General features: G+C 35.2%; 1 protein-coding gene across 1 annotated transcript; it reads left to right on the top strand.

Moving 5' to 3' along the window:
* The first annotated feature begins 2,782 nt into the window (after positions 1 to 2,782).
* Positions 2,783 to 15,454, top strand: GCG (glucagon). Its single transcript, XM_010174925.1, has 7 exons — positions 2,783 to 2,867; positions 8,368 to 8,468; positions 8,867 to 9,028; positions 9,861 to 9,914; positions 11,510 to 11,647; positions 13,773 to 13,916; positions 14,955 to 15,454. Exons 2-7 carry the CDS (start codon positions 8,377 to 8,379, stop codon positions 14,977 to 14,979), a joined length of 615 nt encoding a protein of 204 aa, XP_010173227.1. The 5' UTR covers positions 2,783 to 2,867; positions 8,368 to 8,376; the 3' UTR covers positions 14,980 to 15,454.
* Positions 15,455 to 18,309: the final 2,855 nt, after the last annotated feature.

The raw sequence follows: 18,309 nt of genomic DNA, 5'->3' as shown, positions 1-18,309 counted from the left end.
CTAGTACGTACTCGGCCAGCTCTTCTGCTTGCGCAAATTGATGCAGCTCCATTGACTTCAAATGGAGCAATTCCAATTTATGTGAGTAGACAGTGTGGGCTAGAGCATAGTTACAATAGCTCTCTTTCCTGAGGTGCAAACCCGTCAGCATCCACAGCAGTGGGCATGGAGTTGCATGGTGTGGAAAGGCTTAGAGACCTTAAATTAATCCTTTGTTTCAGAAAGCCATTCTTGCTCTCCAAAGTAGTCATGGACTTGTATACATACATATGCACACGTTTGTGTGCGTTGTGCATATGTACACGTGTATGTATGTAACATGATGCATATGTTTGTATGTGTCTACACATATGTTCTTCCTATATATGTTGCACTGATGCCCAGAAGGGGAATACAGGACTCTTCTGGCTGATTATCATGTAGCAAGGATGAGAAAATAAAAGGAGCTGCACTGCGCAGCCTCCGAACTCATGGTTGACAATGTTAGGGAGAGAAGAATGCTTTCTGTGCAGTGTAACAAAGAAAAGGGTGCAGGCCTGTAGTCATATCCCAAAATACATCCTCCTCTCTTCCATGTTCTTTAGATATGTAATGGATAATAATAACAAAAAATAGGTAATGAAGAAATACACAGAAAAATGTGAGGTTTCACTTTTTTGAAAGCATTTGTTGGGTTTTTTTTTACTTTTGAAAGTCAGCAACTTCCTAATTCATTAAAATGTTCAAATCTTGAAGATTTACAATTTTTTTTTAATTGTACCAACAGTTAAAGAGTTGAGAGAAACATCCTAGAAAATTATGATATTCAGAGAGTGCTAGCCAATTATAATAAATATATTGGCCCTAGTTTTCTGAAAAACCATGCCAACTGGAATTGTCACTGGTAGAGCATCAGGTTCAGTGTGCAGCTGGTAAGAATTCTGCTTCTCATTTTACCTCTTCTGTACTCTTCCCCACAGATTTTTTGTCCAGTGAGTGCAGGACACTGTCCTTAATAACAGGCATTACCTGGTGCTGAGATGATGGTGCAGGAAAATTTCATCAACTCCAGATACAGTGAACCCAAGATAAAAGATTTTTTTAATTACTCCAAGTGAATAATGAAAAACATTAAGATGAAACTTTCCTGAACACAGGTCACTTTCAGGTTCTGTCTCTTAGTCTGACTCAGCTGAAGTACTGTCTCATATGTGAACTATAATATAGGGGAGAGTGAGGTTGCCCTTGACTTTTGGCAAAAGGTGCTATCTAACTATTGTATTTTACAATGTGAGAGGAAAAAACCTGAGTACATCTGCATGTTTCATACACTCATTACAATTTTTCTAGTTCTGTTTGGTAACTCTTATTTGCTGTGTTCTTGAAATATGTATTACTATAGACTAAGTTATGGAAACTGAAGCTTGCATGGTTCTTGATGACAGTTCACTCCTTTCCTGTACTTTTTATTGTCTGTGTATCACTTGAAAAACAAATAATCAGTCACCTTCTAGATGCTAGATAACCTGCTAGAGAATATAGCCTGTGTATCAACCTGCCCAACCAGGTGCACTGAGCTGCTCTGTCTCATATATTTTTTTCTGAAATCATCCTACTGTAAACAAGGAACTTTATCTGACACAAGAAAATAAACAGAGCTAAACAAAAAGAAAAGAACTGCCTAATTCCTGGAGGAGATTATATTGTCTTACATTCTGTATTGCCTGCTTAGAAAGCTATGTATCTTCAACTGAACACGCAGTGAGGTAATTCTTAGCAATCCATTTCAAGTGTGTATGTGTCATCCTAGTATAAAAAAGACCTAAATGGCCCTTTGATCACCATCTGCTGTCCTGTTGGGGTACTGCAGAGCTGGGCAGACCGCCTTCTCCCGCAGGAGCCGCAAAGCTAACCAACTTCATGGAGAGACCGTTCCTTGTAATGCTTAGTGCTGGACTTACATTTAAACTGTGGTTTTGCATCCCCAATTAACGCTCATAAAGTTTAAATAGAAAGTAGAATAAAAATAATTCTGAGATAAAGATGAAAAAGTATCTCTGTGAAATTGTCATCTCATGAAAATAAGAAAATTTTGTCTATAAGGTTGTTTCCAGGCTTATTTTGGCTTCTTCAGCACTGTGTCTTAGACATCACACAGTTGTTTGCCTAGGGAAGTATGGTATACAGAGATGGTAATTCTGGTGATTTCAAACAAAAAAGTCTAAAGAGCCAAATTTCATAAATATGTATGCAAGTTTGTATATCCTACACCAATCAATGACTGGGAATCCATGACTTTGAATGGATGTGAAAAATACAGCCAGGAGCAGGAAGAAAGAGGACATGGGGAAGAGAACATGTGGAAAAGAGGGGGAAAGAAATAGTAACTAAAAAGGAGAGTAACAAAAAGGAAAAATAAGGCTCTTAGAAATTACTTGAGGTACAAACATAAAGCCATGATGAGAGGAACAGAAGCTGTGCAGCAGCATTAGTAGACACTTGCATTGTAGATAGAAATTACAAAAATGGACCATGAATCTCAGCAGACGGATCTAAGAGCAGAGAAAAGTTATACTAGCATCAAAACAGTTATTTAAAATTATGTGGACTGGGTAGTGAGACTTCTTTGTCGATGCTGCCCACCACAACTATGAAATTGCCCCTATTACTGAATGGTTTAGGACCTTGACAATAGTTGCATAGAATATTCACTGGTACAGAGATCAAATCTGTTTTGCTTTTTGGTTGGTTTTGTTGGGGTTTTTTGTTTGTTTGTTTGTTTTTTCTTGTAGGCAATTGAGATATGAGCAAAAGGCTTATCTTGCATAAATCTGTAGGCCACACTGTGAAACTCAATTTATAACGAATGTTTGGCATACAGTTCTCATGTGAGTATGAATTTTCATATAGTAGAATTTACAAAGTTGGCTTTTTACATCTAAGGGTAATCACATTTTTTTTAACTTTGACCTGTGCTAGGCTTTGCATAGTGGGTAGCCATCACTGCAGTACTTCACATCTCTTCACGTTCATTATATTGGCACCAGATTACCTGAAGAATCATTCAAGGGCTTTGGGGGACTTGTGTTAGTTATTGTTAACAGTGTATTAAATTTATAAACCTTGATTTAAAATTGATAGGTGAAGTTGATGCTATTGATGTCAACAGGAATTTTGCTCAATACTAAATGTTAAATGTGGCAAATCAGAATTTGGAGAAATTGCTGCCTTAATCTCAGGCACCTTTAGCCCAGTGTTTGTCATCCTAATGCCCTTCTGTTTGATATTTACTTCTTTGGACATTGCTACCTCACTCCTTTTGCAAATCCATGTTAGCATTGATGTCATAAAGTAAGCAGAATGAATGTGTGAAATTGCTTGTAAAATTATCAAATGAAATGAATAGCAAATATGATTACTTTTTTTTTTTAAGTTGAATAAGGAAACTGGCAGCAATGATGCACTCTCGTAATGCTTACTAGAGCTGAACAGTATATATATAAGTCTGTGCAAAAGAGGCAGCTAGGCAGATCTCAGGATCCTCAAGGCTTGCCATAGTTCCAGAAGAGAGAGCAGCAGCTCTTTCTACAACTGCTACCTATCACTTCAAAGTATAAAAAGGTAAGATTTATATGAAGTACCAGTACCATTTGTTTGAGAAAGCTGAGTGCATTATCTGAATTGTATTGCCCAAAGTTTGCAATAGAGGTATAGGACCTTTCAGCAAATTGGTGTTTTCTTCTGTGGTTATAATCATTCATGTTTGGCTTTAATGGCATCATCATCTAAGTCTTTTAATCTATTGAATTAGTTCAACAGAGAATGATCCAAAAAAGGGAAATCAACCATTTGGGTTGCAGAAGCAATTGAAAGAAGCAAGATTAACCATGAGAACATGGAAGACATGTATTGTAGTAAGAATTTAAATGTGAGAAACATAATTATTGATTTTTATATTTGAATCTCCTTTAGTATCTCCTCTAGAGGTATTTGATGAACAAGTTTTAAAATATTCTCTTCTCAGCGATACTGCTTAAATATGAATCAATGGGGATTAAATTAGAAGAATAAAAACAAATTTAGTGAATTTATATAGACACTGATTTAAAACTGTCCAAGACAGATTGTCACTCCATTGCCCTCCAGATTGCTATGTCACTGCCCTACTTTTAGATTAGTTTGTCTAAAGCAACTATTCTTTTAATATCACTGTAAGATCTGAAAAGGAAATTTTATAGCACAAAATTAAAAATTAAAGTCTTTCAGTAGTTATTATGATTGTTGTATAAAATGTAATTTAGTGTTCCATCCTACTATGTATTTCCTTAGACTAGAACTGTTATATTTTACTGAACTTTCCACACGGCATTATAACATGGTAGGTAAATTAGATGTAAAGTACATCTATCTGAAAAAGTCATTTTTTAATAATAATAAATAACTGCTATTTGCAAACAGTTTCATGTCCATAGAAATTTATTTTATTCATTCATAGATTTCCATATGAAAATACTCCCTTTTTTACTCCTGTAACTACATATTTTGTATTTTTAAACTGGAAATAGGTACAAATCTGACTTCTAAAAGATTCTTTTTTGACAACTCAATGAAATTAAGCTAGTTGAAATTGCACATAGTGTACAAAAGATATCTGCAGTAAAATATATTGGGAAAACTAGCAAAATCAGGTTGATCAAGAAAATAATATTCATAGAAGTTTCTAATTCAAGATTTGAGAGACGTATTTGTTACATACTTTCTGGTGGCTCAAACTGAGATGTATTAAGTTTTTCATCTCTGATGAGAAAGAAATTAAAATACTTCCACTAGTCTAATAAGCATAGGAACAAAAATTTTCTGTGTAAGATTAGTCTTAGTTTTCCTGCACATTAACAATAAGATTTCATGGGTTTTAGCAGTATTTACTGGTGACCTAAATAACTTAGAGAAAATGAAACCTTTCTTCTGGTCGAGAAATTAATTTATTAGCAGGAATAAACTAAACAAATACTAATGCTGATCATCCCTTTTTCTCTACAAAACATGTTTTTGTTCCCAAGAATAAAGTAACAATTTCTTCTTTAAAAACCATAGCTTCTTTAACTTGTCAAAAACTGCTGTTGCTAGTTTGGGTTATTAATAGCAAGTACTAAATGTTGAACAAACAAAACTGATCCTAAATTTTTAAAAGAACGTATTTGACAGAAGTCTAATAGCTTTTGAAAATGCTGATTTTATTAATAATGATTCTCTTCCTTGAAAATTGTATTAATTTCAAAAAACTGCATTTACACATCTTTCTTTTTAATAATCTGCCTGGATTTTGATTCTGAAAAAGTTAGAAAGGACCTAAACATGCATTTAACTTTAAACATATTCTTAAGGCATAAAGTAGCCAGTGGGACTGTTCACATCTGAAAGCTCAATAAGACTGAGGCATGAGCAGATCCAAGTTATATTGAAATCACCAAAAATTTATGTTGAAATCACTGAAAACCTATGTACTGACTGCAGTGGGGTTTGAGGGTTTTTTGTAAGTTTTGTATAAAACAATAGGTTTTGGTGTCTGATATTACTATAAGGAGGTTGGATTAATGACTAGACTATTTCTTTAATTACACCTCGGTGACTTGGGTTTATGTCTAATCTGTATAATGGTTTAACAAAGCTACAGGCAGCTGTAAACTCTTTCTTTAGTTGTTCAGGTTAAGTATACCGAACTGCTAGCATACCATTAAGCAGGGCAAATTTACTTATGTATGGTGCAATAGCCAGACTTTACTTGGTGTCTAAGTTAACTCATTTACAGCTATATCAGCGAGCATGGGGGTCACTACATTACAATCAAACCATTTTTGTGATCACAGCAGAGTTGTTTCCCAAAAAATAAGCAGAGCTTTTGTTCCATTGTTGAAAGCCTATGAAATGTGAAATTATGCATTCTTTGGGATAAACATTGGATGTCAGTGTTGCACCACCAAATTACAGCTCCAAGTGAAACAGTGAGAGTTCAATACTACAGTGAGAGTTATAATAGGACTGACTACACAGTCACTACAGTATTTGTTGGTACTATAGCAGGATATTGAATCTCATGTATCAGGACATTACAGAAGGCAGAAAAGAGTCTCTATACACACTGATGAAAAAAATGAGCAACACTGGCAATAGCTTCTGGTGGAGAGAAGGAAATCAACTCCCATTGCTTAATAGTACAATCCACCAGAAAATCCTACATTCATCAATTTATTTTCCTGATTTTGATTAAGATTTTATTAAGATTTTGATTGCCTTCAATATTTTGATACTGGCACTGAGGTATTCTAGTAAAATATTCATAGTATTCATTAAGATTCTCTTAAAAATTAGGCCTCACAAAGTACCAGAAGCCATACATTCTACCTAACCATAGGTAAAATGCCTGCCAGCAGTCAAGCTTTGCATCTCCAACTATAAAGTATTTTATAACAGATAGAAGAAACAGATTTCATAAAAAATCTGCTCTGAAGCTGGGCAGACTACTGGGGCAGAACAGAAGTCCGACAACAGCAAGGTTTTTGATGCAGGAATTTACTTTTTCAGAGATGTTCATATAGCCCCACCATTTGCACCACTCAGTGCAAAGCCAGCTCTACATCTCAAAACAGAGTAATCTGTACCTTCTCTACACAACATTCAAGGGGTAATGGCTACAAGTTACTCCTGGGCAGATTCCAGTTGGATACAAGATACAATTTTGGTTGGTTGGTTGGTTTTTTTACCTTCTTCTTGTCCCCATTCACCCTCATCAGCATCATCCGCTTTGCGCTTGTCTCCAATCCTGGTTTTTTTAGCTTTTTTGGAAGCTTTCTTTTCTGCCCGAGCCTGCTTTCGTTGTTCAGCTTTCTCCTCCTCCTGCTTTGCCAGAGCAGCTTCTTTCTCAGCAGCCTACAAACATGGAAGGTTATTTTTTTAATTTCACAATGAGATCAGCCATTGGAATAATCTCCCTAGTGAAGTGGTGGATTCCCCAACATTGGACACTTTTAAGATTTGGCTGGACAGGGTGCTGGGCCATCTTGACTGGACTGTGCTTTTGCAAAGAAAGGTTGGGCCAGATGATCCTTGAGGTCTCTTCCAACCTGGTATTCTTTGATTCCTTCATAACTTTCCTATGTCTTCCTCAAGGCCATAGTATATTTAAATTCAGTCTGTTGTGACAAGGCATTACAATAGAGAATCCATATATATTTTGACTCAGACTGCATTATTTTATAAATAATTGAATTTCAATAAATAACTCCTCCAGTGGAGCCAGAGGAGTTCAGTGCAGATTACATTTAGTGGGGAAGGTGTTTTTTGCATGGGTCTTACTTTGCCACCTACCACTTTACTTCAATGCATTCATCTTTTTGTCTCCCTTTGTTTTTCAGACTGTAACATAAACTTCCATAGGAAAGTGTCATGGATGGCAGAAGGGCTCTTTCAAATACACAAGTATCAGTCCAAGTACATGATGAAATTATTTCCAGTGACATTTTGCTGATGCAAACTCACTGCAACTTCTGTGGCTTTATAGCAGATTAATATGTGACCTGTATTGATTTTAAAGTTAGAATGAGTGAGCATTTAGCCACTGAATGAATGGCATATTCAATTTCTTTGTCAAGGTCAAAAGTACCTAACCAAATTTTAAATTCATTTCCTTTTTAATACATGCATTCCATAAATTTAAGTAATCCAGAATAATTAAAAATAAACAACATATAGTAGTTGATTTTGTAAGTATATTTCCTCTCATTTCCCATTTATGCAAAGCACTTTTAAATCTATTAGTCATTAGCAGCTCATAGTCCCTTTTGCACAGGTTTTTGTGAGCCTAAAATGAATAGCATGTCTTTGTTCAACAGTTGTCCGATAGGGGATCATGTGTCAGCAGACTAATACTACTACATTAAATAACGAAAATTGTAGCACACATAATTAGGGATTAAAGAATGCCTTACTGCCATTCATGACGATTCACTTAAAGTTATAACTACTTACAAAGTTATGTACTACGTGCATGAGTAAACCAGTCAGTAATGCAAGTAAGGGAATCACAGGAGATACAGACCATTATCCTGGTATTACAAAAGAAAGTGAGGATGCAGTTGTTCTTTGCATTCTACAAGTTTACCTTGCATTCTAGAATAGAGACTAGAGCCTAGAGAATAGAACAGAGACTACATCTTTTGAATGCTTACCCAGGGTGCTAGTCCATCCACTGGACATAGACCCTGTCCTCATAGAGTCTCAATATTGTCAAGTTTAGATCAGCATTATGAATGTCTCTTTTCAATGTAATTGATTCAGACGTATGTAAAGATGATTACATTTTTCTTTGTTGCCTTCTTTCTGTTTTGATAGGCAGTGAAAATGAAAAGTGTTTACTTTGTTGCTGGGCTCCTTTTAATGATAGTTCAAGGCAGCTGGCAAAATCCTCTTCAGGATACAGAGGAGAAATCAAGGTAAATTTTTTAGATCAAACTTCTAGAAACACTTGGCCTGAACTTTGTTTTCTTGTAGTTTGAAGCAAAACATACTATGACTTAAAGACAGTTTTTTGTATAATATTACACAGTACTTAATCTACCATTGGAATTGGCAAAAATTTTTAATATTGCAAAGGATAGCACAGAAATTTTTGATACTACAAAGAATAGCTGCCTTATTTAGCCAGGAAGACCCTGTAACTGTGCAGCATCCAATCTGTTATGTTGATTCATTTTACTAGCCAGCTAGTGATCACTATGCCACTTCATTTTACTTTGTAAGATTATAAAATAGTATTTTTTAAAGAAAAGTCAATGCCCCTGTAGAATGTACTATAACCATTGCAAATTAACACCTTCTAAACTTTTTACAGATCATTCAAAGCTTCCCAGTCTGAACCATTAGATGAATCTAGACAGCTGAATGAAGTGAAACGTCACTCACAAGGCACGTTCACCAGTGATTACAGCAAGTACTTGGACACTAGACGAGCTCAGGACTTTGTGCAATGGTTAATGAGCACTAAAAGAAATGGGTAAGCTTTTTGGTCACATTCCTATAGGTCTCCATATATAGAAACTGCCAAAAATCTAGCTGAATTCAGTTTCTTGATTTCAGCTTCCCATCACAGACCACGTATAATCCTCAAATGAGTAAAGTACTTAAGGAAAATTTATATATAATATTAATATGTTATTATAAATGGTGAATAGATGCAAAATCAGTCAAAAGGATTTGGATAAATCAAGTGTAGTATCAATATATTACCTGATCTGCCATCTAAAAAGACTATCTCAGACTCTTTGGGACAGATTGTTTCAGTGAATTAATTACATTCAATAGGAATAAGATATGTAAATATAATTTAAAGTTCTGGGCCATTGGGCCTTTCCTCTCTATGGATACTCCAATCCTGAAGTTTCATTTGTGAAAAGGGAACTAAGGTTTAAGTTTTGTTGACCACTGGATACTTTACCAGTATCACAAGTATACTGTTAAGGTATGAGTTGGCTTTTTTTTTTTTAATATACTTTGATTAAATGCAAGCTACCAAGCTGAGAGCAAGAATAATGTAAAAGCATGTAAGTCTATACCCTGTGTTCTACAGAAGATCTACCCACAGAATCCAAAAATCTATTATATTAATGGTTTTAAATCCCTGTGGAAGTCTTTAAAGTATACACTAATGATTTACAGATATTGTTTTAATTTAAATTCGTAAGCCTGAAATTATTTATAACATTCATCTGTCAGTCATGGTTGTTTATCATAATACTTAAATAATAACCAATAAAATCTTATCAGCTTATGCATGCTCTGCAATGTACTGGTAATAATGATCTAATAATTGTGGAATTCCACTACAGCCAACAAGGACAGGAGGACAAAGAAAATGACAAATTTCCGGACCAGCTCTCAAGGTATTCTAGTTGCCACAACTTGTTACTCAAAAATAGTTTGAGCTTATTTTCTGTTAAACAAGAAAGAAAACTACTAGTATTCTTTACAATGTTACTACAATCCAAGAAATTTCAATAGAAATTATCTTGCACCTTTTTTTACAAGGAAGAAGGAAATGCCTCTATGTTCCTGTACTTGTGTTCTATAGCTATATGCAATGTCTTCACGGAATGCAACAGGATGAGAAAAGATTTCAGGAAAGGACATTCCAAGTAATAAAAGGGAGTAGAGAATAAGATAAAAAGAAAATCTTGGTGTAGAAAAAGGCTGAAGCAAAAAAAAAACAAAAACAACAACAAAAAAAGTTTAGGAAAAGAAAACCAGTGAGAAGGCTAATGAAAGGAAAATGGCCAAGCACCAATCTGCAGAGAGCTGATAAAACACAATACGGTGCTCAGCCCTAAGCACTCAGTCCCGTGTTATATAAACTGCTCATTACAAAAAAGGAGAACACAAGACCTACTGGAGGACAGAATTTTGTTTCTTGACAATGTTTTTGGGAGAGGGTTGGGGGGATTGGAAATTTGAAACAAATAAAACAAAAATCCAGTAAGTTTTTTTGCAAAACATTGAAATACCTACATTCATTTTTCCCTTTGTCAGAAATTCCAAAGAGGATAGCTGGGATCACAAAGATCCTTCTGTTCAAAATACTGTCAATATCAGTAACAAATCTGTAATAATGTTTCAGCTTCAATGAAACAGCATTTCTCAACAAAATTAACGTTTCATTAAAATGTTCCAAACTCTAGTTAGCATGCTGATGAAAAGTGCAGATGGTACTAAATTAGGAGGAATGGTGAAAGCCCAAGAAGATAAAAAAATAATAAAAAGAGCTAGAGGCCCCAAGAATTAGCAAATTCAGAGACAGAAATGCTTGGGAACTTACTCATGGTAAATATTCCATAATACATTTACTTCTCAGTGCAGCTTGCCTTTCTAAGGGCAAGTGTGACATAATTTTGTGCTATATCAGAGAAAGAAGCACAATTAGGTGTAGAGAGGGAGAAGGCAATTGTCTTTCTCTATTAAGCTGGAGGCGATCAGGCTTGAAATTGTTCCAAGATTATCACTTGGTCAGAGTGATGATTAAAATGGTGTTCACACAACAATTCAAAATTTAAATTCAAAAGGAATTAAGTCTGAACAATTTGTCTAAGAAATAACGAAGATTAAAGTAGGAAGTGTGGCTTAATGGAAATTTTAGGTTAACACAAGAGGTAACAAATGTCTATAGCATATAACACAGTTTGTTGGTCATAGCTCATTAATCTAGCAGACCATTCCAATGCAGCTATATTTGCTTTCAGCACCTGATATGATTTGTTCAGTAGTTCAGGCATCTGTGCACAAAACTGTATTGCATAGCACAGACAATGCCTTCAGAACCGAAAGATATCAAGGAAAAAAAAAAAAAAGTCATTTGATAAGCTAAAAATGCCTCTACCTAACAAGAAATGCTAGTCTGGTGGGTGGGAAATAGAAATCAATAAAGGTTAAATTAAAAAATTATGTCCTTATGCAGTCTGCTCCTAGAGTATTGCTCTTCTTTCAGCAATGCCATCTCCAAGCGTCATGCTGAATTCGAGAGACATGCTGAAGGCACCTACACCAGTGATATCACCTCTTATTTGGAAGGTCAAGCTGCCAAAGAGTTCATTGCTTGGTTAGTGAATGGACGAGGAAGAAGAGAGTAAGAATCCATCCATTCCTATTATTAAATTTTGCCTTGCTTTTGGGGTTAGAAATCAAGTCTAATGAAACCTTGATGTGTTTTTGATCATTCTTGCTGTACTTCATGTTTTTCTTTTGTAATAGAAGATATTCTGTGGGTGTTAGACTACCACTTTAAATTATTAAGTTCAAATACAGATTAAAACAAACCTGTTCAGAATGCTGTTACACTCTAAAAGGTCAAGTTATATTTAAGGTCAACATATATAAAACTAAACCAGACCTTCCTCTAACTACCACCTTTTCTTCACATAATATTGCTTACAATCTCCTTAACTATCATTGAGGTGATTCAAGTCAGAGTCATCTTAAATTACTTTCTTTTTTTTTTTTCCCCTTCCTCTGCACTGTTTCCAAGATTAATTTTTTACCAATGTCATCAGCTGTACTCCATGTGATTTGTGATCATTCCCAGCAGTAACTGATGACTTCTTTTCCTCTTCCCATGCTCCACAAAAGTCTCCCCAAGTTGCTGCTGCCAAAATAACTATCTTTTCCTACAACTATGACTTATTTTCCTTTCTAAGACACCTCTACTTATTTTGGTATGGTTCACGATTTCCTGGATGCAGCACTCCACAGTTTTGACCTACCTATGTCTTTGATTTCTTTCATTAATATCTTGTTCTCCACATACTCATTGCAGATTTCTCAAGCCTATTCACTTCATCTACTCACTCATGACTTTACATCTTTTTTTCATTATAGTCCTACACTTAGAATGGCCTTACCTTCAGTCTCCTGCAGGCACCTTCTATCTCATCATATTTCCAGCTCTGTGTGGTTAGGAGCTAACACCATGCACATGCCACTCCCCACCCTTTAACCGTTCTGTACTTATTTGTGCCTTTAGACTGTAAGCTCTTCGGGGCAGGGATTTCAGTTCATCCTCTGATTATATATTCTACCAGCTGTAAAGTACTCTGTAAGTCTCTCACACTATATAAAAATAATAAATAACAATGACAATAAAATATAATATGTAAGACAAGATTGTGTGTTGTAGTGAAGGAAGGCTAAACAGGTAAAAGTAAATTTTGTAAGTAATTATGATTTCCTGAAAAAACTGAGTTAAATAAATGAGGTCAGAGAAGGGAAAGGCTGTTACCACTCCACGGTAATGTTCAGATTTGCAGTTTTTCTGTCATTTTTTATTTTTAAGACAGAAATAAGGTATGTAAGAGAGAGAGATTACAACCTAGCTGTGATGAACTGAGCTTTGAAACCTAGATGGACCATTAAATGCCGACTACCCTTCTGCTTCCCAGTATTTAGTAGTATTTGTGGTCAAACTTCTATATAGCTTTCCCTGAAATTATTACATGAAAAGAACCAGTCTGCCTGTCATTGATCCCAGAGCACAGTGTGCTTCAGTATCAGCCCACCTTAATGGAATTCATTAAAATCTTCCTATATTTGAAACAAGAGGAAAGTTTTCTAAACCAGGCCCTTGGCATAATGGTATTTTAACGGTGAAAAAACAACAGAGCAAGAATCAGGATTTTATTCCAAATATAAAATGTTCTTGTACAGCAAACAAGCACGCAGATTTTATACAGGTGTTCTAATTGAGTTATTTTAACCCCCCAAAAAAGTTACTGTTCTTAATATCTAATACTTATGCAATCTAATTGTAAGTATATAACTAGGACTTAAGTCCAATTAAAACAGAAAAAAAAATACTATAATGTTTTAGTAGTGATATTTCTTAAATAACAATTCTTACTAAATCTACTGTGAGTTTTATTAATTCCTGCTCTACTTGGCATAGACATTGCAGATTGAGATATGTTTTGGCATGTATGGCTTTTCCAAAAAATGCAAGAGAGGAATTTAGATTCACCTGAAGGAACAGTCCTCATCTGCTAAACAGAGACTTCCATGCTTTATTCTGTTGTTAAAATAATGCCTCAAAAGATGTTCTGATATACGGCATGCTGTACTGAGCCATGACATCAGGCTCAACCCTTAACTCCTTAAAATCACAGGAAATGTGCAGTGTATTAGAATCCTGTAATGAAGCCCTTTTAGACAGTTTGTTTATTTTGATCTGCAAGCTGTTTGATAATTTCTTCCCTTTAAAGTTTCCCAGAAAAAGCTCTTGTGGCTGAAGAAATGGGCCGAAGACATGCAGATGGCACTTTCACGAGTGATATCAACAAAGTCCTTGATGACATGGCTGCCAAAGAGTTCCTAAAATGGCTGATTAACACAAAAGTTACCCAAAGGTGCTTGAATTTTGATTGCGTTATCCTTAATATACTTGGGGTTTAAATGTATTTCTCACACATAGGAAAATACTGCTAATTCTTATCTTAATTATTGACATATATGTAACTGTGTTACAAACTTTGTAACAGACAGTGCTGAATAAAGGTAAGACACTAAAGAGAACTCATTCTAAATATAATTTGTATTTGGCATCAATGGTGAACCTATGTAAGAGTTTCCTATTTAACTTGAGGAGAGTTTTGCCACTGAATGTTACCAGAAGTGAGGCCATATTAAGTTACTGAAAAATAAAACTCTCCTTTGCATGGGCATTGTAAAATCGGAAATATTTATTGGTTAAATTATACCAAATTGATTATTCTTTAAAGACTGTGATATAAAACACTGCCTTAAATTGTCACTTGTAATCAGGGAGTAGGGTACTGTAACCTGAATTCTTTATATCTAACTATTTAAGAACCCTGCTTTAGTCTGCCTGCATAGAGGCAAATGCTGTTGGAAAAGCAACATTTTCTGAGTTCTGTGAGCAGGTTAATATTTAAGAATTATTTGTTAACATTAACAAAGTGTTTCAAAATAATAAAATGCTAACTCAAGGCACATGTGAGTGGCCAGGTTTTTAAAATGTTGGATGTCCACTCTTTAAAAATTAATTACTTTTAGTCTTCTGACTACTGAAGCACCCAAAATGACTAGTTGATCTTGGAAATCTGAAACAACCGATATTGTCTCAAAAAATTTAGAAGCTATAGTTAGAATACAGTTTGTATTAATATTTTAATATTTTGTGTTTGTTTGTGGTTAAGCATTGAAACAAACAATTTAGGAAAATAAACTATTAGAAACTATTAAATAGCTTTTCCTTTAGGAATAATTGCTTTCAATCTGTTATTAAAGAGAGAGGCATTAGGGGGTCTGTGGAACTAACATCTGCTAACTCTTAAAAAGAAAAAATACATTCCACACATATTTCATAAATTTTGGGAGATTTATAATATGTCCTAATTGCTGATGCTTTTTTTTTTTTTTTCCAGGGACCTTTTGGGAGAATACCAGTAAAGATGCAGAATAAAAATAGGATAAATGAAGATCTTCATTGCATCAACTGCCAGTTATTAAGAGATTCTGAAATCTGTATTCTGTCATTTATATTGGGTGTAACAAAGCTATGTCGCCTTGCATGCCAGGAAATAATTGTACTATAGTTTAGTGTTGCCAAAGGTTTATATATGGAAAACCTATTGTCTAAGGGATGGTTATCTTAACAGCTTTAAAACTATGAAAGTGCCATATCTTCCTATTTTCCATTTATTAGGACTGAAGTAACTCCATTTATATTTAATGATAAAATTATTTTTCTAAAAAGTTGACTTCTACACACAAAGGATTCAATCAACAATTATATGTGCTATTTGTAAGGGGCTGGCAGTTACAAATGCCTGAGAAGTGAATATCCCTCTTAAAACCTTTGTTATAAAAAGGCTAAGCTTTAAGGATATTAAATGATAGCCTTAAATAAATTTTTTCAAGCTTCTCTTCTGTTGACTTTTCATCTGTATATCCCTTGTGCCTCTTTGCACTGCATTTCATTTTATTCTAATATTTTAGTGTCACTGAGATCTTGGAAGTGGTTTGTTTGGAACGATGAAACAAACTCAACATTTTGTTCTGTCACATTTTCTCCATGATTCTCAAAAGAGCTGTGTGAACTTTGAATTCTCTTTAGTTGAAAAAGAAATCATGTAAGATGAAGCCAGAGGGGGAAACAAAACTGAACAGACAAATATTCTTCATTAGCATAAATTTTTGCTTCTCAGCAAAAGCAGGACAGCTTTGAAATATACTAAGTGCAATATACTCCATTATTAGTGGAAACTGCCACATAATTTCTTTAAATTTTACAAGACTGACAAGTAAAGCCAACTCAAATGGCCTTCAGGTCACTCGAATCTGTGCTGTATTCTTTTCTTCCTTCTTCCTCTGGGAACCACTCTGTCCATCATCTCTTGCATTTAGCAACACTGTCCTGTAACTTACAATCACAACTGTAATTTCAGTAACATTTTGCTTGCAGATCTCAGTGTTTTTAGCAATCCAAACTATTAAACTCTCAGCTGGCTGGGGCATGTTTTTGTAGGTATGGTAGTAGCTGAAACTCTCAAATAGCCACAGGTGCTGTAACGCAACTCTTACTTCTGATGACTCCCCAACCCCCTTTTCTCCCCTTGCTATAATAGCAGTATGCCAGGTATCTATATTAAAATGTCCTAAAAGTGGTTTAAAAGAAAGCCAATGGGCTTAGCCAGTATCTAGTAGAAGCTGATGTGAAACAGGAGTGTTAAATCAGAATTAGCATCTGTAACTTTTACTAGGAATAACTAGTATTGTTTTATGTCTCATTTATTTTTTAAAAGCACCTGAAACTTCCACTGACAGTCTAGAATTTCTGGAAAAATAAAATTAGATTGTGCTCCCAAAGTGCTACAGGAATCAATATTCTGTAATTTCAGAACAGTACTGATCAGACTCAACTTGGCATGTAGAACAGCTTCTTGACAGCAACAGAAAGCTGTTCTAACATTCCGACTTTAAATAATTAAAACTCAATAGAATCTTTCAATAAAAGAAGCCATCATAGCATCCAAAATACCACTGGAAGTTAAAAAAAAGGGGGGGAGAGGGGAGAATGTATACATATTTGTTGTTTATTTAATCCAGTTTGTACACAGTAGTTTGTTTCCAAGGGCTTCTGGAAGTGAAAAAGATTCAGTTGCACAGAGTTGGATCCATATGTTCCAGGCTGAAATGGTAAAAAGTTAACTAACTCTTCTGTTTCCATAGATTGAACAATTGTCTTTAAAAGTTTTATTCCACTATGTCCAGGATATTTAGTGCTCTGAAGGACAGGATTCCTGAGTTACAAATCCATTTTCCTGTGATGTCTGTCACCAGTGTATTTAAGCACCTCCTGATGATGGCTTTGTCGGCTATGAAAATACAGTTTCCCCCCATTTTCACACAGTATACGCTTTTAGGAACAGAGCGGTATAAATTATTTTCTCAAAAGCATGTAGCTTGTCTGGAACACAGCAAAAATATTTAACCTTTAATTTTCTAAGTCCTAATCTAGAGCATGAATCAAAAGACACCCTTTCTTCAGAAGTGAGATGAAGTTGAGCATGTTCCTGAAGTTCCAAACACATGTTTTAGCTCAGCAGGACTAGGATTTATCTATGCTGAAATCACAGAGCAAGCCCATATGGTATCAAAAATGAGGTACGTGCGAGATATTTCTTATACATGCTAGATGAAATTCAATGAATGGTACAAACCGGGAGAAACAAGTAGCAGTCACTTCTTTAAAAAGTGTCTTAACTAGACAATAGTTACCCATGTCTGCAGGTTGAGAGAGCACAGAACAGCTGCAGCATTCAAGCCTAGAGATAATTTCTATTTTAAACTTAATTTTGTACTGTCATAAGGGAGAGGGATAATTCTAGGCCTTACATGCTGTGAGTGGTACATTGTTAGAGAAATTTAGGAACAGCGTGGCCTGAAGATTCCTTTTAACTTGAACACTCCTCAGTGCTAATAGCACTTTGGCCTTCTCTTCCGCACAGCACATTTGAAGCGAGCCAGTACAAAACTTTCTCCAGCACATATTTTGTCTCCCATAGCCACACACTGAGACATCTGGGACACGTAATAGCACCTGTAAAGTAAACTGTATACATCTCAGTCCCAAACAATTTGTTGTTGTTGTTCTGCAGAGCGCTTGTTTTCCATTTTTCCTGTTTGACTTCTCCAAATATTTCTGGAGGAAAGATTCAAGTATATAAACAGACTTACAACAAAGTCGAGTTTCGCTGCAGCTGGAAGTCTGAAAGAGACACCCCATCTGGCAGGTCCACCAAGTGTTTGGGACAGCCAACCCTCAGGCTGAAGGCTGTATTTTGGTTCTTTATCGTAAGTAGTTCTTCTCAATCACAAAAGTTCTTTATTAATACTTTTGTGTTCAGCATACAATATGGTGAACAGCTATGGCTTCTCAAATTTTATTGTGTGACAGACTGATGGATATTAATTTCTTTAATCTCTTGATATCATATTAATACATATCTGACTATACATACATAATTTGAAATATTTAGCTGGAGAAACTTTTAAAGTGTCAGGCTATCACAAAAGACAATCTGATGGAGCACCAGAAGCACAACCATTGCAATGACTTTTAGGACCATGGGTATTTGATCAGACAGGAGGAACTTGAGATTTTTTTCAAGGTTTAGAGAATAACTGCTAGGAACTATTGCAACTAAATGGAAAACATTGTGCTATATTGACTCTCAACTAGATTACTCAAGTGGTTCCGAGTACAGAATCAGGTCC

Source organism: Antrostomus carolinensis, unplaced genomic scaffold (genome assembly GCF_000700745.2).
Source record: "Antrostomus carolinensis isolate BGI_N321 unplaced genomic scaffold, ASM70074v2 scaffold17759, whole genome shotgun sequence".
NCBI lineage: Eukaryota > Metazoa > Chordata > Aves > Caprimulgiformes > Caprimulgidae > Antrostomus > Antrostomus carolinensis.
Note: the sequence above shows the minus strand (reverse complement) of the source record. Positions and strands in the feature narration are given on the sequence as shown.

What these genes read in the sequence shown, in the direction of transcription:
- GCG (XM_010174925.1), top strand. Translation starts at nt 8,377, where the DNA reads ATGAAAAGTGTTTACTTTGTTGCTGGGCTCCTTTTAATGATAGTTCAA. An exon ending in GATACAGAGGAGAAATCAAG is followed by an intron (nt 8,469 to 8,866) that starts GTAAATTTTTTA and finishes AACTTTTTACAG; the next exon opens with ATCATTCAAAGCTTCCCAGT. An exon ending in AATGGACGAGGAAGAAGAGA is followed by an intron (nt 11,648 to 13,772) that starts GTAAGAATCCAT and finishes TTCCCTTTAAAG; the next exon opens with TTTCCCAGAAAAAGCTCTTG.